We start from the raw sequence: 23,034 nt of genomic DNA, 5'->3' as shown, positions 1-23,034 counted from the left end.
TTGGTGATAATATGTCTTGCTCTGGCCAAGATTACACAACTGAGAATTTCATTATTAAATTACTTGCAGAATATCATACTGCAGAGTGTACATGTTCCTATTTACGACATAAGTTTGCTCAAAGTCTGGTTCAAAACCTAAAAGCTGCACACAGTCAAGTTCAACCTGGAAGAGCATGAGGGAAAACGTTTTCGTCAAACTTTCAATTTCCCCACTTTCTCCCGGTTTCATTTGGCAGATATTTAGGTGACGCTAATACTTTTACATTGCAGCAGGCTACCAATACAAAAAAGTCTAATATTTGAAATCATTCTGCAAAACTTCCATCGGCTCAAGACTATGTATGGGTAGAGAGAATTTAGGGCACTTGGTGCCAACGTTACATAATTTCCGGGACTAGTCACCACACCACTTCACTGAGTGGGGGAAAAAACAAAACATGGTAGAGCAGAAATGTTCTCCTTACATGTGAAGTTGAGGCCCTGCGAGATATATATATATATATTTATATATAAAACAGAAAGAATCACGAAATAATGTAGGCCACCATTGGGAAACGCTTGATGCGAAAATAAAGACGAGAAAAAGAAAAAAAAGAAAAGAAAAAAATTAGTGTCAGTATCATCTAGCTTGTGTCCATGAGAGAATCACTACTGCTCAGCGTCGAGTCCTTCTGGATGCTGTCGAACATCGTCGCCATCTCGGGGCTGGAGCGGATTTGCACCAGGAACTCCGTCAGATTTAGGTTCTTGTCTGTAAACAGAAGAAGCAGAAGTACACACGTAATGGAGGGACTGGACTTAGAATCTTCAAAGTTTGACGAAGGGCTGGTCTTTGCATATCTGCCTATCAAAACATATAGTCGACTTGAGCAAGGTTTACTGTACATCAGAGCAATTTTTTTGTTTGTTTGTTTTCAGGTATCTATTATAGCTGTAAGTTCCACCCGAATTTTTAGCACTGATTATGCAAAGCAAAATATGAAAGAGACAGAGTTTACTTGTCACAAATGCCTTTAGAAAATGCCAGAAAGATACACAGTTGTACCATTTCAAAAGTTAAGTACAAGAACCGATTTCAATTCAAAGTTTCAATCTACAAAGTTTTGACAATTTTTGTGCTTTATAGAGACACATTAGTGGTTGCAGTTGATTCTGTACATACAGTGAGTGCGACAGAGACATAAAAACAACTTCTGGATGATCAAGGGAACAGCAAAGGAATGGTTTGTTCTGCATAACAGGGCTTTAAGGTACATCAGCAGGCGGTGCAGACATAAAACCCAATTTGTGTACATAGTGAAAAATTTGCTTTACTGTATACAACTTGTGGATCTAAATGTAATCACTCACAACAATGGTACATATTTTGAGAGATATTACTTGTGTGTTGACTGTTTCTTTTTATGTTGTTGGTTTGTCGTCATTGTTGTCGTAGATTTTTTGTTTTGTTTTTGAAAAGACAACATCTTGGAAAATCGTCATACAGAGGTCTTCATTGGAGTGTAAACCGTTTGCCCCGTTCATACATGAAAAACAGCAAGAGCCTAGTAACATGTGTGAAGAGGGCATGGAAAGCCTTGCATCTACACGTAGGGTAACTCACCGCTGTCTGGCACAGCCTGCAGGGCGGCCACTACGCGCATGGCTGACCGCTTCAGCTCGTCCTGCTTCTCAAACTCCTGCTTGACCGAGTTGGCCTTGACCTTGGTGGTGCAGGTCGCCCTCAGGGGCTCAATCAACCTGTCTAGCCCTGGAATCAAGAGCAGCAAAATGAGAGACACAATTCATGAAGAGTGGATTCATTTTCAAGCTAATTTACTCTATCTCTTCTCTCCAACATCAAAGTACCTCCCGTACATCTGTAATGGATAATATTTCTGCATACATTGCTCTCCGAATGCATAAAACTCTGACCAACACAAAATCTAGATGTGTCTGAAATTGGACTCTGAAAGGCGTAATACAAACTCGTTCATTACTTTTTTTCTCTTTTTTTCACAACACGTCATTTTTTTTTTTTGTCTTGACATCTCTGATTCAATTTTATTTGTGCTGTTATTTTTGTTTTTTACGCATAATGTTCTGAATTTCAAAGCAGATAGATGGCTGGTTTATATTTTTCTGTTCCCTCACATGTCTCATGCTACAAACTTACTTCAGAAGATTAGCATTATTTCATATGCTCTTCATTAGTTGCAAAAATTTATGAGAGAAGGTACAGTCGTTTAATTGCAAAATGACTACAGCAAGACTTACGTTGTAGGATTGCATGGGGACTTAGCGTGGATAGTCTCACCAACATCAGGTAAGTCAGCATCTGAACATCCAATGAAACGAAAAGAAACATGAACATGAACATAAAATGTCACAAAAATATATATTTTTTCTAGTATTGGGCAGATAATAACTTGTGAGATGATAAGCTTTAAATTGATATATAATTTGCCCTACTTCATTACAAGGAAAACATTTGTAAAAAGAATTACAGGTAGAAAACTGTAAAGGTTATCGAGCCATGGTCTGCAAAATCAGCGTTACACGCATTTTTATTCCTTTTATGATCTGTGACTATCTCTGTGTATCGGGACCAGGGATGCCAAACTTGTAAAAAGCATTGCAGTATTCTGAGGGCTGAAGTGGCATATTTTTGGTGGAAAAACAGACATGTGCACAAATTCAATTTGGGAAAAACAATATTTTCCATGAAACGTGCAGTATTTCCGGGAAAAAAAAAAGACCAAACTAATAATAATAATAACTAGAAATGTCGCTTTGGCGACTGGTATGCCTCCGCCATAATGCATGATTTTCCCTTGAAATGACAAGTTTGTCACAAATGTGTAGAATGTTCACCTTCCTTGACCTAGGTTTAATTGGATGAATAGGAGAGCATGTATCTAGGGATTTAAGGACTTTAACTCGACTTTGACCCATTCATACATTCAGGCATTGAGTAATTTTCAAGGTACAGGTGTGGAGAAAAAGTGCAATTTCCGAATTGAATAGTAAATTGTTCCCATTTTCATCTGGCCCTTGACCTTAAAATTCATAAGATAATCACTTTCAGGTAGAACATGCATAATATGTACTAAGTTTCAAGATAACTTGAGCCACTTCCGAGATATGGAGGAAAAAGTTAGTTCAGCACTTTCACTTGATCTTTGACCTTTTGACCTTTGAAGCAAAAAAAGAAGAAAAAAAGAACTTTCCAGAGAATTTCGATTAGGTTACACATGTATGCATACATCAAGTGTAAAAAAAAAAAAAAAAATAACCCTGCTGGCATTGCATGATAGGAGGGAAATAGTAAAATTTTGAAGTGTTGCACTTGACCTTTGACCCCATGAACCCTACATCCTCTAGATAATCACTTCCAGTCAGTATATGTATGTGGTCTATGTTCCATGAAGATACTTTGAACAATTTTCCAAGGTATGGAGAAAAAAAAGAAGTTTTAATATTTTTACTTGACCTTTTGACCTTTGACCTTTGACCTCATGACCCAAACTTTCACCAGAGAATCTTAATTGGGTAATACATGTATACACTAAGTTTCAAGAAAATATCTTCAGGCATTCAATAGATATGGTGGAAATGGTGAAATTCTATGTATTTGACCCTGACCTTTTGACCTTTGACCTTTGACCTCATGACCCAAACTTTCACCAGAGAATCTTAATTGGGTAATACTTGTATACACTAAGTTTCAAGAAAATATCTTCAGGCTTTCAATAGATATGGTGGAAATAGTGAAATTTCATGTATTTGACCTTGACCTTTTGACCTTTGACCTTGAGCATGTGCACCCAAAAGTTGATAGGCACAACTTCATCCCCTAATACACATACATGCCAAGTTTCATTAGGATACCTCAACAGCTTTTGATAGTTACCTTGTCCACAAAATTCATTACGGACGGACGGAAGGACGGACGGACGGAAGGACGGACGGACGGACAACCCGAAAACATAATGCCTCCGGCACCACTTCGTGGCGGAGGCATAAAAAAAAAAAAATAGTACAAAATACTGAAAAAAACCCACATTACAAAATACTGCAAAAAAAAAAAAGAAGAAGAGAAAACAATGACAAAAAGAGATTGCTGGGATCTCCGCAGAACGTCTTGGGAGTATCAGGAGCTAGGAAGCCTTACCTTGACATCGTAGTGGTCCTTGAGGCCGTCCTCAAGGTGGTTCAGAAACTCAAAGATGTCCAGTCTGTCCAGACAAGATTCTAGCAGTGTGTACATGCACTCGAAGGCAGCCTGTAGTTGAGGGTGGAGGGAACGGGGATAAACAGAGAGAAAAGAGAGGTATTGTAGTGCTCACATTTCATATCTAGCAGAAGCTGTATCCTCTTTTGCCATGGCACTGACAATGATGAATGAATTAGGAAATAATTTGAATGCCTCACTCTCTTTTGGTCTACAGTGAGTCTACATATTGTGCCCTTCCCCTGCTCGTAACAGAATCGTCAGAAATGTGCGATGTGTTGGATCTCACCTTTCTTGTGTCCAAGCCGTCGTCTACTGTGTGTTTGAAGGGACCCATCTCCACCTCTCGGATCAGCTCTTTCTGTTCAAACAAAAGACAAGGAAATCATACTTTGTAGGTAGGGAAATTGTTGGTGCGACCAAAATCGATGATCCTGAAATGAGATTTTTTTGTGAAAGTTTCAACAGAAATAGGCATAGAATAACATTAACTTATTAGAATGTAACAGATGATGAAATGTTTGCAAACAAAAAATAAGATGCCTATAATATAAACTTTCTGATATTGTCCAATGACAGCCAATGTCAAGAGAGAAAGATATCGCCATGGAAAGGACAAACATGTTACAGCCATTTCTGTTGACTGATTTGTGAGCAATCATCAGCATAGTCATAGCCACAGTCCCAGGAAAACCTCTCCCCAGACTGCACAACATATCCCCAAAACACACCCAAATCTTTGTAAAGTCTGAGTAATAATCCCCAAACTCTGATGCATGTATGAGCAGATGAAATGAGAAAAGCACTATGGGAAGTCACAGATGAAGTGCTATGCTTGGTTAGGACTTTGCAATCATACAAGAAAACATATATTGTCCATGAGGTAGCAAGACCATTGTCTAAAAAAATCATCAATTTTGTGGAGAGCAAAAAGATTTTTTTTTTTTTAATTTGTGCAACATTTTTCTTTTGCAAAAAAAAAAAAAAAATCAGACCAAATATCAAATAATGTAAATACACAGTGTTGGAATAAAAGGTATATTAATAATTGCAAATCATAAAAACAAAATAAATATTGTGGATACACAAAACTGATTTAGGACGGATTTTTTTTAATATATGCCAATTGATATAAAAGCTCTTGTCACCCAAGGACGATATTGAAAGTCAGTATTTTGTCAACGTCGTGATTTTTATTATGAAATTCATCACTATGAAGCTGTCAAATGTTCAATAAGAGGTCTCACACACCTTGACCTTTGTTTCATTGTAGAGGTGCGGGAGGATCGAGTCGAGGAGGTCGCGGATGAGGGTGGGCTTGTTGTGGGCCGCCGAGTTGAAGGTGACGAGGGAGACGCGCCGGACGTTGAGGTCGGGGTCCTGCATGGTCTGCAGGAACTCGGCGATGCAGGCCTTCAGCAGCGGGTCAATGGGCTGGGGCTGGGGAGGAAGCAGAGTAGCGGAAGGGTCTATAACTGAAGTCTTCACAATTATGCTCCAAGCCTCTTTTTTTTTTTTTGTATATTGATGTAGCATCTTTTATGCCACATGAATACTTCTGCTATTAAGTTGGGTGAGATGGAAAAATCTACTAAAGCACATACTGTATGAATGAATTTCCCGAAGTTGAGTGATATTCACGAAAAGAACAACACCTAATTACTACATCCCATAACACATGTGCAATATGGACCACCTCCTATTAATGGAGAATCACAAACTTCACTTCATCAAAAAGGGACAATACTCATTTTCCACTCAGTTACTGAGGTTCTTGATCACATCTAAAATGTCTTACAAGTCCAGTTATTAGGTGATCCGAGTATCCTTTCGGATCACCTTCTGTATCTGTACGGATTCTTTCTTCTTCTTCTTTCTCCTCAAAAGTTGTGCAGAGGTTAGCTCAGAAAGTCCTCGGCCTATCAATGTCAAAATTATACCATATATGTATCGTGTCCCAAAGATGACAGATCAAGTAAAATCATTGTGATCAGTCAACCGTGACATCACTATGACGTCATTATATGAAAACACATTTTCATTCATATCTCATTAATGGAATGGAATTTTTCAGTGAAATTTACGTCACACATATTTCAAGTCAAGCGCATTCTATTCATATTCTCAAAATTCATATTTACTCTTGAAACGTGTGCGTATGCGCGCATTGAAATATTTACATGTTCCAATCGAGCTCAAAATTTTTTTGCACACGTTTCAAACCATTTGGAGCATTTTTTGAAAAATTGACAAAATTGGACGGACGCGTACGGGCGCGCGCATATACGCACGTACAGCTCATATGCAATAGAAATTTCCCGTTTTTTCACACGGATCGGATGTCTGAAATGTCAAGGAATAATTCTACCAAGTTTCAAGTTAATCTGACTCAATATGACGTCATACGGGCCCGTCAAAGTTGAAATTCCGCGCACGCGTCAATGGTGATATACAGTGCAATTATGCCAAAAAACGGCCAATTTTAAATCCAATTTTACTCGTCAGGATGGACGGTGACCCCCCATTTTCTTTACATATTCTGAAAGCTGATGGATTGTACATATCATTTCATGGGTTGGCGATGCTGTAAAAATGATTAAAAGATATCAAATTTCTTAATAAATAAAAAAAAAGTAAATTTTCAAAATGACGTCATCAAATTTCAAGTTCACTCGAGCGTATCTCACTTATCCTTTGCCAATTTTCACCCAAATTTCAGTATGTTGTAGCTTATTAAATGCTCTTTCATTAATATAATAACAGCATTTTGATTGGATGACGGCATCACCTCGTAAAAATGGACTGAAAGTAACCTTGTCAAATTTGACCAGTTTACGTATTATCTCTATGGGAGTGCAGTTTTTCTGGAAATGAAAATTGACATGACTATCTTTATCGAGCACTAGCTCACTTATGCTTCGGTGAATTTCTCCCAGATTTAGTTACAAGTTGTAGCTGAGACTTTGGGCTATCTTAAATGTGCCCTCCGTTTTTTCATACGATGTCGGGATCACGTCAAAAAACTTGGCTGAAATTAAAGCTTATCTTCGACGTATTGGATATTTCTTTCTTTCTGCAACTTTTTTTGCAATAGAAAAACAGCCCCTGCCACCCCCATTTTTTGCACATGTTTAGTTCATGTCACGTACATTATTTCATAAAATAACAACTACTTGATCGGACACCATCTTGGGTATGTAAATTAGGGTCAAAGGTCATAAATGTTTCATCCTGTATCTTGGTGAATACATGTCCTATCTTTCCCATATTTTGCACACGCACAGACCATGTTACAAGAATCATTTCACAAGATAACCACTTTTTGCTCAGATGCCATCTTGGGTGTGCAAAGTGGGGTCAAAGGTCAAATATACTTCATTCTGTATCTTCGTTAGTGTATACGGAATTCTGTACCAAAGATGGCAGATGTGACTCCCTTTTCTAAATGAGAATCCAAACATCACACGGCCAATGTCTCCTAAGAAACATTTATGGTCATGCCTATTGGGATCAGGACTCAAATCATTGATTTCCAAATAGATTGGATCACCTAATTTGTCAGTGTTGACAAATTCCAAGTCAAACTTGGAATTTCAAACTGATATGCTCTTGAAAAAAAATTATATTGCATATACAGTAATGGTGTACAAAGCAACAGACTCAGAGACATGAAAGGAGGCAAAACTGCATGCAAGCCTGTTGCACAAAAAAGTTACCTGGTCTGAGATGGTGAACTTGACAGCTGTGACTACAGTACTCCTGGTGTAGGCAGAGTCCGACTTCAGGTTGGACTGGAAAAGAAGACAGATGATTGAGAAATATTACAAATCTTTGGATATGACCTCTCCGAATACTTTCATACCCATCATCTATATCATCTACTTATCGTCGCTGGGGTGACAAGACCTTGTATCTGCAATTTTGGTGAAAATGACTTTTTTGGATTAATAGACAAATAATTTAAGTGATGTCCTGTCCAAATCCCAACTCTCTTACTCCAAAAATGAAGCCACCACAGCATGTCAAATCGGCTATCCCATTCGCCACAGTGCTTTGGCTGCCATGTTTTTTGGCTCTCCTGAACATTTGACATTTTGTAGATACGAGGTCTTGTCGCCCCAGTGACGTTATATCATCATCATCACCATCATCATCTTTGCTATCACCATTATTGTCATCACAACTACCACCACTGCCATCATCATTCTCGTAAAAATCATCACCACCACCATCACCATCATCCTGACCAACATCAGATATCATCGTCATGTTTCATCCTCCTCCTCTTTCTCCTCCTCCTCATCATTACCAACATCATGATCATCATCGTCTTGGTAAGTAATATCAACATAATTTTCTTCATCACTGTTGGTGACATTGGTCAACAACATCATCTCAATTATCTTTTCTGCTGACATCATCATTAACATTGTCATTGCAATGAATGTCATAATCATCATTAATACCATCACTGCAAACATCTTCATCATTGTTATTGTCCTATTGTCATCACCTTCTTTCTGACTATTATCCTCACCAAATCATCGTCTGCATTATCATCATTATCAGCATTTTCATCATCATCATCATCATCATAACCATCTTTCTGATTGCTACGTATCATCCTTGCCAAGTTATCCTCAGCATTACCATCATCAGCAGCATTATCATCATTTTCATCACCATCATCATCATCATCACCTTCTGATTGCTATTATCCATGCCAAGTTATCCTCACCATTATCATCATCATTATCATCATCATCATCACCATCATCACCATCATCACCATCATCATCACCAACACCATCACTATCACCATCATTTCTCCTTACTAACCTTCAGCAAGGGTAGAAGTTGTTCAGGGTTTATGAGGGTGAGTTTTCCGAGACACTCTGACACAACGTTCCTGGTTCCTTCCTCAGGACACTCACAGTGGTGAAACAACATTGTCCTTCAAAGGAAGAGAAAGTTGGTAAGATGCTTGCTACCAAAGAGAAATAGCTTGCACAGAGGATTATAAATATTATATAGTGCATGAGGCTGAATGCACTATAACAATATAAGCACCGACAAATTCTGAATTTGCCCCGAAGGCCAGTTATATTCAATGAGGCCGCAGGCCGAATTGAATATAATTGCCTGAGGGCAAATTCAGAATTTGGAGGTGCTTGGTACTTGTTATAGTGCAATAAGATGTCATGCACTATGTGATATATAAAATAGCATACATACCCAGGCAAGATAAGCCTAGATCATTTCTAACAGTTACACGTGTCTACACAAGCAATAATACCAGTTTCTTTCAACCTGTGTGGACAAAATCCTGAAGATCCAAATTCAGCTATAGAGTCTAAGGTCTACGTGGTTATATCTAACGTTTTCTAGGCCCTACGATAGGTTAGGTCTAGGCCTGTAGGGGCCCTGGCCTAACGATTTTATACTAGATCTACGTACACTATACTGTACGTCACTTACGAGCGACAGAGCTAGTTAACACTTGACCCTACAATAGGTCTACCATGGATCTGACAGTAACACTAACAGTAACACGTTAGACGCCCTACTTACTGCACTGTGGGTCCAGGACCAGGACTAGATGATGTTTTGTAGGATTATGGATCTACTGGATTTAAACACAAGGTTCGTGCCAGGCCCCATTGCTACACATGCGGATTCCGAGAGTGTGTTGTGAATGTCGTAGTAAAGTTCATAGCGTAGCGTGATCAAAGAGCGCTTAGCGTATACTGTACACACCACACGCTGCCCATTTCCACGGCGCACTTCCGCGTAGAATGTACGGAGAAAGCGGCACAAATCTTGGGTTGACTTGCTCAATATCCGTCGGATTGATTCCTTTTCAGAACAGTAGGAGTCCAAAATTCGTAGGGCGTATTTGATGGCATCCTTTGTGTCCTTATTGTCTAAGATACTGTTTATATAGATCAGTCTCTGTAAAAGAAGCGAACCTGTTCATTTCAGCTTCCATGTTTAAAATCTACCGCTGATAGTCTAGTCCCACACAGATAAGTTGCTGGCATGCATAGCCAGCGAGAATCGAGAATAACGATAATATCGAGCAAAGCATATCGCGGTTGTGGCGCAATCGCGTCGATGAGGTGCGGGATTCAGTACTCGATGATTAAAATGAGGGAGCAAAAACCGATATCAAATCGATAGAGGGTTATCGTCTGCAATCGTTATATTTTACGTGCACTATAACTTTTGTCATGCACTGCCGGCCTGTATCATAAGTATGTATGCTATTTTATATATAATAAATATATTTCTAATAATATATATCTAATACATCTTTTAAATGCTCTAGCCAGTTCTACACAGTGATGGCCACAATTATTGAACTACGTACGAAGGTATAGCTAGCTTCGGCACTTAGAATATCTTACTTAAAATCCCCAGAGCAGGGTAGATGGTCATTAATCATCACTTACCAGATTGTCTCCACAAATGGCTTCAGACCCTCTACACCTGCATCGGAGCCACTCTGACACGATATAATCTGGAAACAACAGAAAAGGAATTGCAAAATGTTGGCATAAAACAAAACAAAACAAAACAAGGCATTGTTTAGAAAACCATCATAAAATACAGAGGAAGACTTTGCTACCCTGAAAGGATGACATACTCAACATTTGTGCAACTTTTTTTCCCTTCTTTTTTTTTTTGGGGGGGGGGGGGTTAGGTAAGGAAAATCTCTCAAGAACACATTCTGAGAGTTCAACTGCAAAAAAAAAAAAAATAAAAAATAAAAAAAAGATATATATATATATATATATATATATATATATATATATATATATATGTATATATGTATATACATACATACATACAGATATATATATATATATATATATATATATATATATATATATATATAGATATAGATATATTTATGTATATAGTTTCTTGGGAACAAGCAAACTAACAAAAATATGTGTGTTTATTAGTCCCATATAGTAAATAGGTAGAGTGAAATTTGCGTTGTGATTGGTTGGATAGCATCACGTGATTGTGTAAAAATTTTGTTATAGTGGCACGACCGTGCCACTATAACGCTTGTGACAGTGCGTGCCTACGCTTTATGTACGAAGAGATTCGCGCAAGGCCTAGGGAGGGCCGCCGAGGGACGTAGTAAGACAAGGCCAAGCATTTCAACGTATGCGCGTGTTGAGCTCTGAATGTAGGAGTTTATAAGCGAGTCTGCTCTGTGATGTGCAATACGCATACACGGCTGTACTAGCGTATCGCACGCTCGCTGTGTACGTAAACTACGGTAGGTGCGGTTAACTCTGCGTACAACAAGTGCAGTGCCGGCGGTACGGTGAGTCTTGTTAGATCTAAATTAGGGCCTAGACCTACGGAAATGCATGTAGATCGAGGAACCTATTTACTATAACAATTAGTGCATGTTCTATTGATGCACCAGTACTGGACTATAGAACTCCAAATACTAAATTATCCCTCGTGCAGTTCTATTCACCTCGGCCTGCGGCCTCGGTGAAACAAAACAGCACTCGGGATAATTTAGTATTTGTCGTTCTCTAATCCAGTATAGTGCATCATAGAGCATGCACTATCTGTATAATATAGCACTGTCCAGTGTTCACGTCCCCTTAATTTTTTCTACAACTTTACAACATATTTGTCATTCAACGTGATCGAGAACAAAAGAGAAGGGCATGACACTGCAAAACTTTGTGAAAATTTGTTTCACAGTGTAAACACCAGTGGATTTGTAAATATGGACATGAGGTCTGCCTATCATGAACACTTCACCATTTTCTGACATTTCTTGAACCCAAAATGACCAATGACTTTCTGGAATGGCAGGTATAAACATAATATAGCTGATAGCGGTCATATGAGAAGTAGATGCAGAAAACTGCTCTTGAAGAGGTTCCATAGCCCTTCAATTACTTCAATCCATTCAATTTCAATTTCAATCCATTTTCATGTTTCTCAACTTAAAAACAACATTACATCAAAGTTTATATGTAATCATATATAAATCAAACACAAAACTCCTCGTTATGTGGACTTGAATATACTACAATCAATCAAACCTGTGCCTTGCCACACACAATTGGAAGAACAAACTCAGCAGATCATTAACCCTTTGTGTGCTTTAAGTGTTAATTAGCACAGAAAATCCCATAGCATTGTACACACTGTCCAAAGTCTCTGACACAGAAAGGGTTAAAGACCCTTGGCATGGTCAAAGAGAATTGTTGAAAACACTCACCTCTTTTAAGGAGTGCAATAACAGGTACTGTCTCTTCTGCTGGGTCTCAATCTCTTGCAAGACGAACGGAAGATACTTGGGAAGGTTTCCTACACTAACATTACCTGATAGGGACATGAAGAAAAAGGATATATTAGATTCACTTAGATTGCAAAATAGCTATCATTATTAAGAATGAAAGGAGACATCGCATACTGCAAAACCAGAAACATTCGCTGCATGAAACTTTCTCAAAATGGAGCCGATGGCCTTTTTCGCTGCATGAAACTTTCGGGCATTGGTGGCTGGCATTCAGTGCTTTATGCGGATAAAAACCTTGGGTGCATTTTTCACTTTTGCAAATCTTTGCTCCTCGCAAAAATGATGATAGTTTCATGCAAACATTTACATTAGATTTGGGTGTGGTATTTGAATTACAGTTATGCACTGGAAACTGCTGCAACACAAATTTCCCATAGACATTTGCCTTAGTTTACTTGGGACTTGTCCTAAACGGGTTAATAATCACTGAGGAAGCTGTTTTGGCCTCAATTTGTCTTCAGTAATGCTTATGATATCAAAAATGTTGCTTACTCCCATATTTTTTTTTTTTTTACTGAATGCCAATCACTTGTGAGGAACATATCCATATATTTTATGACCGTCATATTATTTTCATGAATATTCACAAACATACTGGTATGCATTGCAACTGAACTTTCACAGTTTCAAATGCCCCCAGGTACCAGCAGAGCTAGCCTTGTACCATCCAGTATGCAACATCTTACTGCAAGCACAGAATGTTATGAGTAAGAGTAAGTTGAAGACAAGAGACTGTCCGTTGTCACACTTGTAGACTGGTAGTCAACCGAGAAAAAGAGGCAACTTACCGAGAGCGTATGATGCCGCTGACTTGACCTCTTCACATGGTGAGGAGAAAGAATCGATGATTACTTTCTGCAGCTCTGCTTGACCACTCAAATCTCTGGAAACCAAAAAATGTTACAATAACCTCAAAAACATGCAAAATTCATAATTTTTACACATTAAAAAAAAAAAAGGATGTACATGCATGTTTCCGGTGCAATTTTTTACCCAAGTTTCTAAGATTTGTGAAACTAAGTGAATTCTTCTATAAACAATCATGAATAATAATAACAGGTTTTTTTTTTTTTTTTTTTTACATTTGTTTTACATTTTTTTTTTTATAGCACAGTGCCAATCAAACTGATCAATAGGCTTTACAAAGTATAGAAATCAGTGGATTGAGAAGTCTACACTAGCCAAGTGCCTAATACTCTGATGGCAAGTGGAAAATAAATCAAGAACAAATCGCACTACAGCTACAGATCGTGTAATTTGGTAAGAAATAATGCAGTCTTTTTTCTTTTTTTCTTTTTTTTGTGCAATCTTATGTAAGCAAATATATGTCCCTCGGATAGGACATAAAATGGAGGTCCCGTGTATGAGAGAGCAACAACTCATGCACGTAAAAGATCCTGCTTCATTCATTCATCGCAAAGAGCAGGGTGTTTAACCTGGTGAAGTGGTCCCACCTCACATCCAACTGGACCCCATGGAAGACCCGCTTAACGTAGCTGAATATGGGCTATCCAGCCATCTTGTCAGATGGAAAATGAACAAAAAAAAAATCAAACCTCTGTCTCATTGTGTAAGTACAAGGTTTTTCTCTTGATACACACGCTAATAGTGGAATACGATGATGTGATATATGAGTAACATAATGATCTGTTTGATGGGGTTGAGATACTCACACATGTTTTCCGATTTCTCCTAATCCAAGCAGGGCAAAGAGTCTGATTGAGTCTGTAGATTTGGGATTCTGGGGGAATACATACATACATACAAAAAATGTAAGCATTCCCTTCTTCTTCTCATGGACAAAATATAATCTACCACTAAACTACTCAATAAATGACATGAATTCAATCCTCTTAAATGTGTCCTAAAGGATAAATATAGAGGCTTTTTTTCTCTTCATTTGCATATTCATGTATACAAGGGTAATGTGCAAAATCTAATTCACACACTGTAGAGACATAAGAATAACAAGAACTCTACCGCCAATACATGTGTAATCATGGGTTCATGACAGAAGTAGGAATAATGGGCAGTGGGGGTGGGGATGTGGGGGTGAAGGGTAGGGGTAACAAATGTCTACATGTATACCCAATTTTATGTTCTAACGCTGCAATACCACATACTCACTTTGATGTCGTTGACTAGTTGGTTGACCACTGTGGAGCCTTGATTCGGGCAGGCCACTGTTAGAACTGACACACACTTTGCAATGGAGTGGAACGCCTGGAGAAAATAACATTTAACAATACAGAGAGACACTGGTCATATTTAAGCCGTTGAGGGCGGACTGATTTTGCTAAAACACACATATCCTATAGACACCTGCCCGAGTATACTCAGGACTCGTCATCAACGGGTTAAGAAAACGATCAAACACACAAATACTCAATGGTATAAATGCTTATCGTGTGAACAATTTTGCTATGGACTGAGTCGTGTAGTTTGCCTACTACAAGTCGCGAGTTGTTAAATTCGCAGTATTACATCACATACCAAGTACCATTACATGTATGCGTACACATCACATTCATGTCAGGATCAGAATCAAACAATACTCATGAAATTTACACCCCCCAAAAAAATCAAAATTAAAATATATGCCATATAGGTAGATGCAGAGACAGAATGATACAATGTAAATAGATAGGTACACTATGTAGATGAATGGGCAATGGATGGATAGCTAAACAGGGCGATAGATACATAGAAAGCTAGATCAATAGATAGAGAGCTAGATAGACGGACAGACATGCATATGAAGATATACATTTGTAGAGGTGGTAGATAGATAGATGGAAAGTAGATACATAGAAAGTCAAATATTGCTGCACGTCCCCTTCCTTTCCCACCTGTTTGTGTACAGCATAGGGTGTGCTGGCGGGCTGTGTGGCCTCTGTGGGGCTGTAGACCGGTGCTGTCAGTAGGCCCAAGAGGTCCTGGAATCCCATCTTGGGTGTCTTCGTCGCCACCAGGGCGCGGAAGAATTCCAGCATGGATGTCAGGGCACCACCTACAATCACAAGAAAAACCACGGAGAATGGAACTACCTCAGTTGATAATTTGTGATACACTGAAAACTCTGTCAGGGAAAGTTTCTCTTGTATCAAATGTGACCCTGCATCACAAAACCAACAAAAAGTCGCCAGACATGGATTTTTAGTGAAGGGCAGATCCTGAAAGAGCAGACTCTAAGCTGTAACATGATGTGTAACTTAATACAAATGGACTCTTCTAACCTATCTAAATAGTGGGAAGAAAGTGCACACTCTGGAAAAGTCTTTATTAAGAAATGAGGCTCTGAAGTTCATCAGGGTCCATTCAAATTCTTAATCTCACCAGACGGCTTGCTGCCAAATGCAGGGTTCATGATACGCAACAAGATAATTGCAGTGACAGTTTGCATCCGTGTCAAGCAGGTGACCAGTACCTGCAGGTGGCCACTAGGAACAGGTTACAGCACCATCGGATCCAGGAATTCCGTTAGGGGGGCGGAGGGCACAAACAATATTTCTGGTGCTACTTACGGGTTTCATCTCATTTTTTTTTCTTTTTATTTCTTCTGTTTTAACAACAAATAAAGAGGGGACACACGCCTGGTACCCCTCCCCCCCCCCCCACCCCTGGATCCGCCACTGATCGCCTCATGGGACGTACCTTGCAGGAGTGGGGAGCGGACGAGAAGGAGGATCTCCACCAGGATGTGGTCGTAGATCTTGGCCATGCTGGACGGCTGGATCTGGCACAGTGAAGTCAGCAGGGTCAGGGTCAGCTGCGAGATGTGAAGGTCCGCCTCGCTGACCAGCGGCGGTAGCTCCGTCAGGATGCCGTCGATCATGGTGGTGGTCATTGACGGCCCTTGAGGAGGAAAATGATAATGACAATGTTGCAACATCAGATGACTACACTTACCATTGAAGGGTGAGAAATCGAGAAGATGATTTGTCAGGTGAGAATGAGAAGGGCATTAAGGTGTCTCAAACACTATGGCTTTAGTGGCAACTTAACGCCCTTTAATATCATTCTCAACCAACAATTTCCTCTTGTTTTTCAAGAATGAATAACTTCTTACTTTAATATCCATTTAGAGTCTCCCTGTCCAGGAGGACCTCAGGACAGCTACAGGACATGCCAGATGAAAACAAGCTTCTTTTTAACTCAGTGGGGGTGAGAGAGATCCCCATTGAGAGTCCCCAGGTCATCTAGAGTGAGGTCGGCATATGTTTCTTTGGAAACCAGTGGGTGGGCATTTCTCCTCCGGAGAGCTCGCTGCAGTTTCTTGTGTGCACTTGTGTGCACTCTGCCACACACAGCGTAGGTCATCGGAAGTGTGTGCTGTGTCCATGCTAAGACCGTTTACCCCTCATCGTCTGGTTAATATGGCACGACCTCCGGAGGTTGAGTCAGACTCATACTAGGCTGTCTAAAGCACGACATTCACACCTGACTCGCACCAGACTCACTCCAAACTCAATGCTCTGTTATTTGTGCTGTGACTGTATAGAGTCCCCATCGTCTGGCATAAACATGGCACAACCTCTAGAGGTTGTGCCATGTTTTGGGGGACTCTAAACAGGGTATAAGGTTAGGACCCTTAAGGAGGGAGTTGGGGGAGGGAAAGGAAAATGATGGCATCCCAAAGTTGGACGATTACAGTTACCATTAAAGGATGAGAATTGGGGAAGATATTTTATCCTTTTTTATAACAGATAATTTCTCAGTCTTGGAAAACAATGCAAATCCTTGCAATAGTCAGCAGGTCACAAGAGAAAAATTATTAAAAATCTGTGATTACTATTTAGCAGCAAAAGTTTGACTGCATTTCCGTTTGGTATTTTTCTCTATTAATTTCAAGCACAGATACACTGCTGAGTGTTCCAAGTTTGAAGATGATCAAAACATCAATCAGACTCGTACATGATATCACGCGGTAGGACATATTTCATGTTACATTCGCTTGGATTCCTCTGACCGACTGTGGCAGCGAGTGCTCCAAGCATGTGCTGTGTCCACTTACCATAGTTTTTGATGAGTATGTTTAGAGAAGAGAGTGTGGCCAATTTGAGGGCACGATGATTCTTGCGCAAGAAAGAAGCTAGGATGGGGACCCCCTGACCCTGAAATCAAAAGAAAGAGCAACACTGTAAATGCTCAATATCAATAACATGAAGTCTTTGTAACAGGATTTATGATTGCAAATCTAGTTCATAATAAAAGATAGGGAGGAAATATCATATGCATGAATCACAAGGAACATGTCATTTCAACCTAGAGACACTGCAATAACTAATCTTACCATGAGCGAGAGATGGTTTTCCACATGTATTTATGTTTATGAGTTATAAGCTTGCAGTGCTAATTCTTTTCTACAATAATATGATACAAAGATTACATTGGATTCCCCTGCATCTGTGACACTACGATAATTTCTCGTCATTACACAAATACAGACTGTAGCCTGCAAATGACTTTCTTTCCACTCAAAAAGTCTCCTCACAAAATCACATAAAACATAGTACTCATCAAATTTTTGTGACACAGCGAGCACAGAAACTGAAATCTACTAATTTCATGTCATTCTGTGTACATAAAGACTCATACATGACAGATTCATGAATATTCATTCGTTCCTTTTCCTTTCTTTAAAAAAAAAAAGAAAAGAAAAAAAAAAAGACTAGAAATCATGTACCAAGATTGGAGCGAGGTCCACTTTGAGTGGTGACCCAGCAATGCGGGTCAACGCCTTGACTGTGGTCAGTCTGGTGATCTCATTGCGGAGGCGGTCAAGGAAGATGGGCAGACATGTGCCCAGCTCAGACTTCAAGTGGTCTCCAAGGTTGCAGACGATCTGTCCCCTGTCAAATTACAGGATGCTGGTTACTCATGAGAATAATTGAGCAACTTCTGCTTATAAACAAATGGTAGTTTTATTTGTGAGTACAAACACTGGCGAAATATACAACAATGGATACATTCAAGTAATATAGACAATTCTTATACTCTCAAAAATGAAGGAAACTTGTTTTGCACAGAGAGTGTAGCTGCAATGGCTTTCTTTTTCACTGTTACTCTCAATGAGTAAGATCATGCTTGATCTGTATTATTATGAACACCGAGTAAAAAAGAAGGAACTAGCCTGGGATTTGAACCTGCAACACCTACTGCTCTAAGTAGATTGAGCATAAGCTTTTCAATTCCAGGGCATAGTTGCCATTTTAGACACCAAAGGAGAAACTAACAAGAAGAAGGCTGCCATCTTAATATTAGAATTTTGCTTTCCACTTTTTACAAGAAAGTTCATTCCAACAATCTGACCTTCTGTGTCAAAAGAGGAGCACCATACAAACTTAAGTGTGATGCAGCTCCCATCAAACTGCCATAAAACTATCACAAGCTCACAACTACATGCAGTGGCCTGTACTCTAACCTTTATGGGTGCATTTGAGCGTTCTTCTATTCAAAAAGCATACCATCCTGCATCACATCCATGCCAGAGGAGCGCTCTGACGCTCCTACAGTGTAATATACCGTACTATACCAAGCCCAAAGTGGACCACTTCCTGATGTGCTCAAAAAACGTACCAGACAATGAATGAAACTGGCATGAGAAGAATGCTCTTAACACACACTACATCATACTACAAAGAGTTGATTCTCTTGGGACACCTGTAAATAGTGTAAGCGTGCCAGGTACATGGCCTTTATGGTACAAAACGTGTGACTCCACCTCCCCCCGCCCCCACCTCTCGAGTCCAAAAATAACTTGTGAGGTTTGCTTTCTCCACAGAGCGCTCAAACACTTCAAATCTGGAATGGCAGGATACAGTACGGTATGGTTTAGTTCGCTTTGGTTCTCTTTTCAGCACTACCAACACCACCTTTGTCACTGCAGGCCACAAGTCAAGACCCTCCCCCCCCCCAAAAAAAAGGGTGCATACATGCATGAGATGGCCCTCTCCTTGACCTCTTGGTCGATGTCAGCGGCTTTGAGGCGGGTCAGGGTGCAGCCGTAGAGGTCCAGCACAAACGGGGAGAAGTCAAAACTAGATTCCTTGTCTGCAATCAAGAGAGAGATTCACATATCAAGTTAAAATCAAATCCAATTTCCTTAAATTGTCTGGAAATATGATGTTATACGTGATGAAATAAAACATTACATCGTATAGTATGTGAAAATACACATTTTACCTTTGCCCTCAACATTGTCCAGCATACTTTGCAGGGGCAACAAGTGATACAATGTCACATCAAATACAATGTATCTGCATCTCCATGAGATACTTTATGTTAGTCAACATTTTAGACCGGGGGCCCAGAGCATTTATTCAGCTGAAAAGGGTCACACTTTTTGATGGTCTCATCATGTAAGGATGTGGCCAAGGGTCAATAAAATGAATTGCTGGCAAGTCACATCCTGTACCTTAAGCCTAGGGACCACAAAAAGGGACCCCGAAAAATGGATTTATTCAGCCGAAGGGGGTCACGGACAAAAGTTGGTGGATATTGTTCCTTTGGGTGTACTTATCATGAAAACAGCAATGCCAGCTATTTTATCCTGTACGGGGCCCCAGACAGTAGCCCCAAAGGGCCCCAGAAATATGGTGTTATTCAGCTGAAAAGGGTCACGGCTAATTTCTTTTGCAATGGAAGTAGTTCCCATCAGAGATATCCAAAACACCAATGCCAGCTATTTTATCCTGTACGGGGCCCTAGACAGTAGCCCCAAAGGGCCCCACCCCCCATAGGCCTACGTATAAACACACACAAACATTGATTTTATTCTATTAAAAAAGAGTCAGGGCTAATTTCTTTTGCAATGGAAGTAGTTCCCATCAGAGACATACAAAACACCAAAGCCAGTTATTTTGTCCTGTACGGGGCCCTAGACAGTAGCCCCAAAGTGCCCCCCCCCCCCAACACACATACTCACACAATAGTTTCATTCAGCTGAAAAAGGGTCACGGCTAATTTCTTTTGCAATGGAATTAGTACCCATCAGAGAAATTTTATTTTATCCTGCATGTGGCCCCAGACAGTAGCCCCAGATAGTAGCCCCAAATTGCCCCCTTACCCCCTCCCCCTCCCCCCCCCCCCACACACACACACATTGATTTTATTCAGCTGAAAAGGGTCACGGCTACTCGCTTTTGCAATCGGAAGTAGTACTCATCAGAGATATCCAAAGCACTAAAGCCAGTTATTTCATCCTGTACGGGGCCCCAGACAGTAGCCCCAAAGTGCCCCCTACACACACACACACACACACACACACACACACACACACACACACATATATTGGTTTCATTCAGCCGAAAAGGGTCACGGCTAATTTCTTTTGCAATGGAAGTAGTATCCATCGGATATCAAAATACCAAAGTCAGATATCTTATCCTGCACAGGGTCCCGTACAGTAGCTCCAAAGTGTTTTGCTTTATTCTCTTTATTGTTTGCATCTCTTCTTCTTAAATATGCGCTCCTTCGTCTTCATTTTCGCGACAACGACAACGCGTCCTCCTCATCATCATCAGTTTTGCTGTTCTGGCAAACATTTTCCAGCGTATTGGCTACGTTCGATTTTAGAGCGGCGAGTGCGGAAGACGTGCATAATTGAGTCTGGGAAAGCGTAGGAACAGCGTAGCTAAAGCGGCCAACAGCGTTATCGAAGCAGGAATGAAGCGTCGTAGGAACAGGCCTTGATTTTATACGAGAGTAGAGAACTTAGTGAGAGCGTCGTTAAAGCGGGAAGGTCGTGCTTTGATCAAGAAAGCGGCGCAGCAGCGGGACCATGTCGTCGGTGTCTAGATTAGACTATATTTCCCGTTTTTGTGCCGCTGTTACTACGGTCAGAAAAACCTGGAATTGTTACGCTCATCCCGCGGTATTTACACTGTCACTGCTCTCTCCCCGTTTGAGCTACGATTCAAAATAGGTCAATCTTGATGGGGAGATGAGGAAGAAATTTTGAACCAGTTTAAAATTTCTTCCCGATCTGTAAAATTGCCAGATCCAACCCCATCACCCAAACGCTGCTGCTACGATGCTCCCGGTCCCCGTACACTTTTGCCGCTCTCTCCCGATCTGACAGATTGAATAGATCGGGATGCAGATCTTGATAGTGGAATTACAATAGTGGGGAAACCTTAGGAACACTCCGTGGGGCCCCGTACAGCTATATAACTGGTTTCGGTGTTTTTGATACCTCCTTGAGTACTACTTCCATTGCAAAGAAATTATAGCAGTGCTTCTTTTACACACACATTGACTTTATTCAGCTGATAAGAGTAACGGATAATTCCATTTGCAATGGAAGTAGTACCCATCAGAGACATACAAAACACCAAAGCCAGTTATTTTGTCCTGTACGGGGCCCCAGACAGTATCCCCAAAGTGCCCCCCCCGAACACACATACTCACACAATAGTTTCATTCAGCTGAAAAAGGGTCACGGCTATTTCTTTTGCAATGGAATTAGTACCCATCAGAGAAATCCAAAATACAAAGCCAGTTATTTAATCCTGCATGGGGCCCCAGACAGTAGCCCCAAATTGTCCCCTTACCCCCTCCCCCTCCCCCCCCCCCCCCCAACACACACATTGATTTTATTCAGCTGAAAAGGGTCACGGCTACTTTCTTTGCAATCGGAAGTAGTACTCATCAGACTATCCAAAGCACTAAAGCCAGTTACATGTTATCCTTGTACGGGGCCCCAGACAGTAGCCCCAAAGTGCCCCCTACACACACACACACACACACACACACACACACACACACATATATTGGTTTCATTCAGCCGAAAAGGGTCACGGCTAATTTCTTTTGCAATGGAAGTAGTATCCATCGGATATCAAAATACCAAAGTCAGATATCTTATCCTGCACGGGGTCCCGTACAGTAGCTCCAAAGTGTTTGCTTTATTCTCTTTATTGTGTGCATCTCTTCTTCTTAAATATACGCTCCTTCGTCTTCATTTTCGCGACAACGACAACGCGCCCTCCTCCACATCATCAGTTTTGCTGTTCTGGCAAACATTTTCCAGCGTATCGGCTACGTTCGATTTTAGAGCGGCGAGAGCGGGATTAGACGTGCATAATTGAGTCTGGGAAAGCGTAGGAACAGCGTAGCTAAAGCGGCCAACAGCGTTATCGAAGCAGGAATGAAGCGTCGTAGGAACAGGCCTTGATTTTATACGAGAGTAGAGAACTTTGTGAGAGCGTCGTTAAAGCGGGAAGGTCGTGCTTTGATCAAGAAAGCGGCGTAGCAGCGGGACCATGTCGTCGGTGTCTAGTTTAGACTATATTTCCCGTTCTTGTGCCGCTGTTACTACCATGACTACGGTCAGAAAAACCTGGAATTGTTACGCTCATCCCGCGGTATTTACACTGTCACTGCTCTCTCCCCGTTTGAGCTACGATTCAAAATAGGTCAATCTTGATGGGGAGATGAGGAAGAAATTTTGAACCAGTTCAAAATTTCTTCCC

The 23,034-nt window shown here is 40.4% G+C and overlaps 1 protein-coding gene across 1 annotated transcript in view; it reads right to left on the bottom strand.

The window, feature by feature from the left end:
* Positions 1-565: 565 nt before the first annotated feature.
* The window catches only part of LOC140239988 (cullin-associated NEDD8-dissociated protein 1-like), a 55,081-nt gene continuing 32,612 nt past the window's right edge, over positions 566-23,034 (bottom strand). The window contains exons 18-34 of the mRNA XM_072319797.1: positions 18,246-18,411; positions 17,574-17,673; positions 16,214-16,414; positions 15,409-15,569; positions 14,687-14,782; positions 14,233-14,300; positions 13,348-13,442; positions 12,479-12,582; positions 10,668-10,735; positions 9,055-9,169; positions 7,932-8,006; positions 5,467-5,655; positions 4,505-4,576; positions 4,156-4,266; positions 2,259-2,319; positions 1,606-1,752; positions 566-753 (exon numbers count right to left, since the gene is read on the bottom strand). Of these exons, the coding sequence (XP_072175898.1) occupies positions 626-753; positions 1,606-1,752; positions 2,259-2,319; positions 4,156-4,266; positions 4,505-4,576; positions 5,467-5,655; positions 7,932-8,006; positions 9,055-9,169; positions 10,668-10,735; positions 12,479-12,582; positions 13,348-13,442; positions 14,233-14,300; positions 14,687-14,782; positions 15,409-15,569; positions 16,214-16,414; positions 17,574-17,673; positions 18,246-18,411 (1,957 nt within the window). The 3' untranslated portion in view covers positions 566-625. The remainder of the gene's footprint in view (positions 754-1,605; positions 1,753-2,258; positions 2,320-4,155; positions 4,267-4,504; positions 4,577-5,466; positions 5,656-7,931; positions 8,007-9,054; positions 9,170-10,667; positions 10,736-12,478; positions 12,583-13,347; positions 13,443-14,232; positions 14,301-14,686; positions 14,783-15,408; positions 15,570-16,213; positions 16,415-17,573; positions 17,674-18,245; positions 18,412-23,034) is intronic.

This window comes from Diadema setosum, chromosome 16 (assembly GCF_964275005.1).
Source record: "Diadema setosum chromosome 16, eeDiaSeto1, whole genome shotgun sequence".
Lineage (NCBI taxonomy): Eukaryota > Metazoa > Echinodermata > Echinoidea > Diadematoida > Diadematidae > Diadema > Diadema setosum.
The sequence above is the reverse complement of the archived record's forward strand: the minus strand, read 5'-3'. Positions and strand labels throughout refer to the sequence as shown.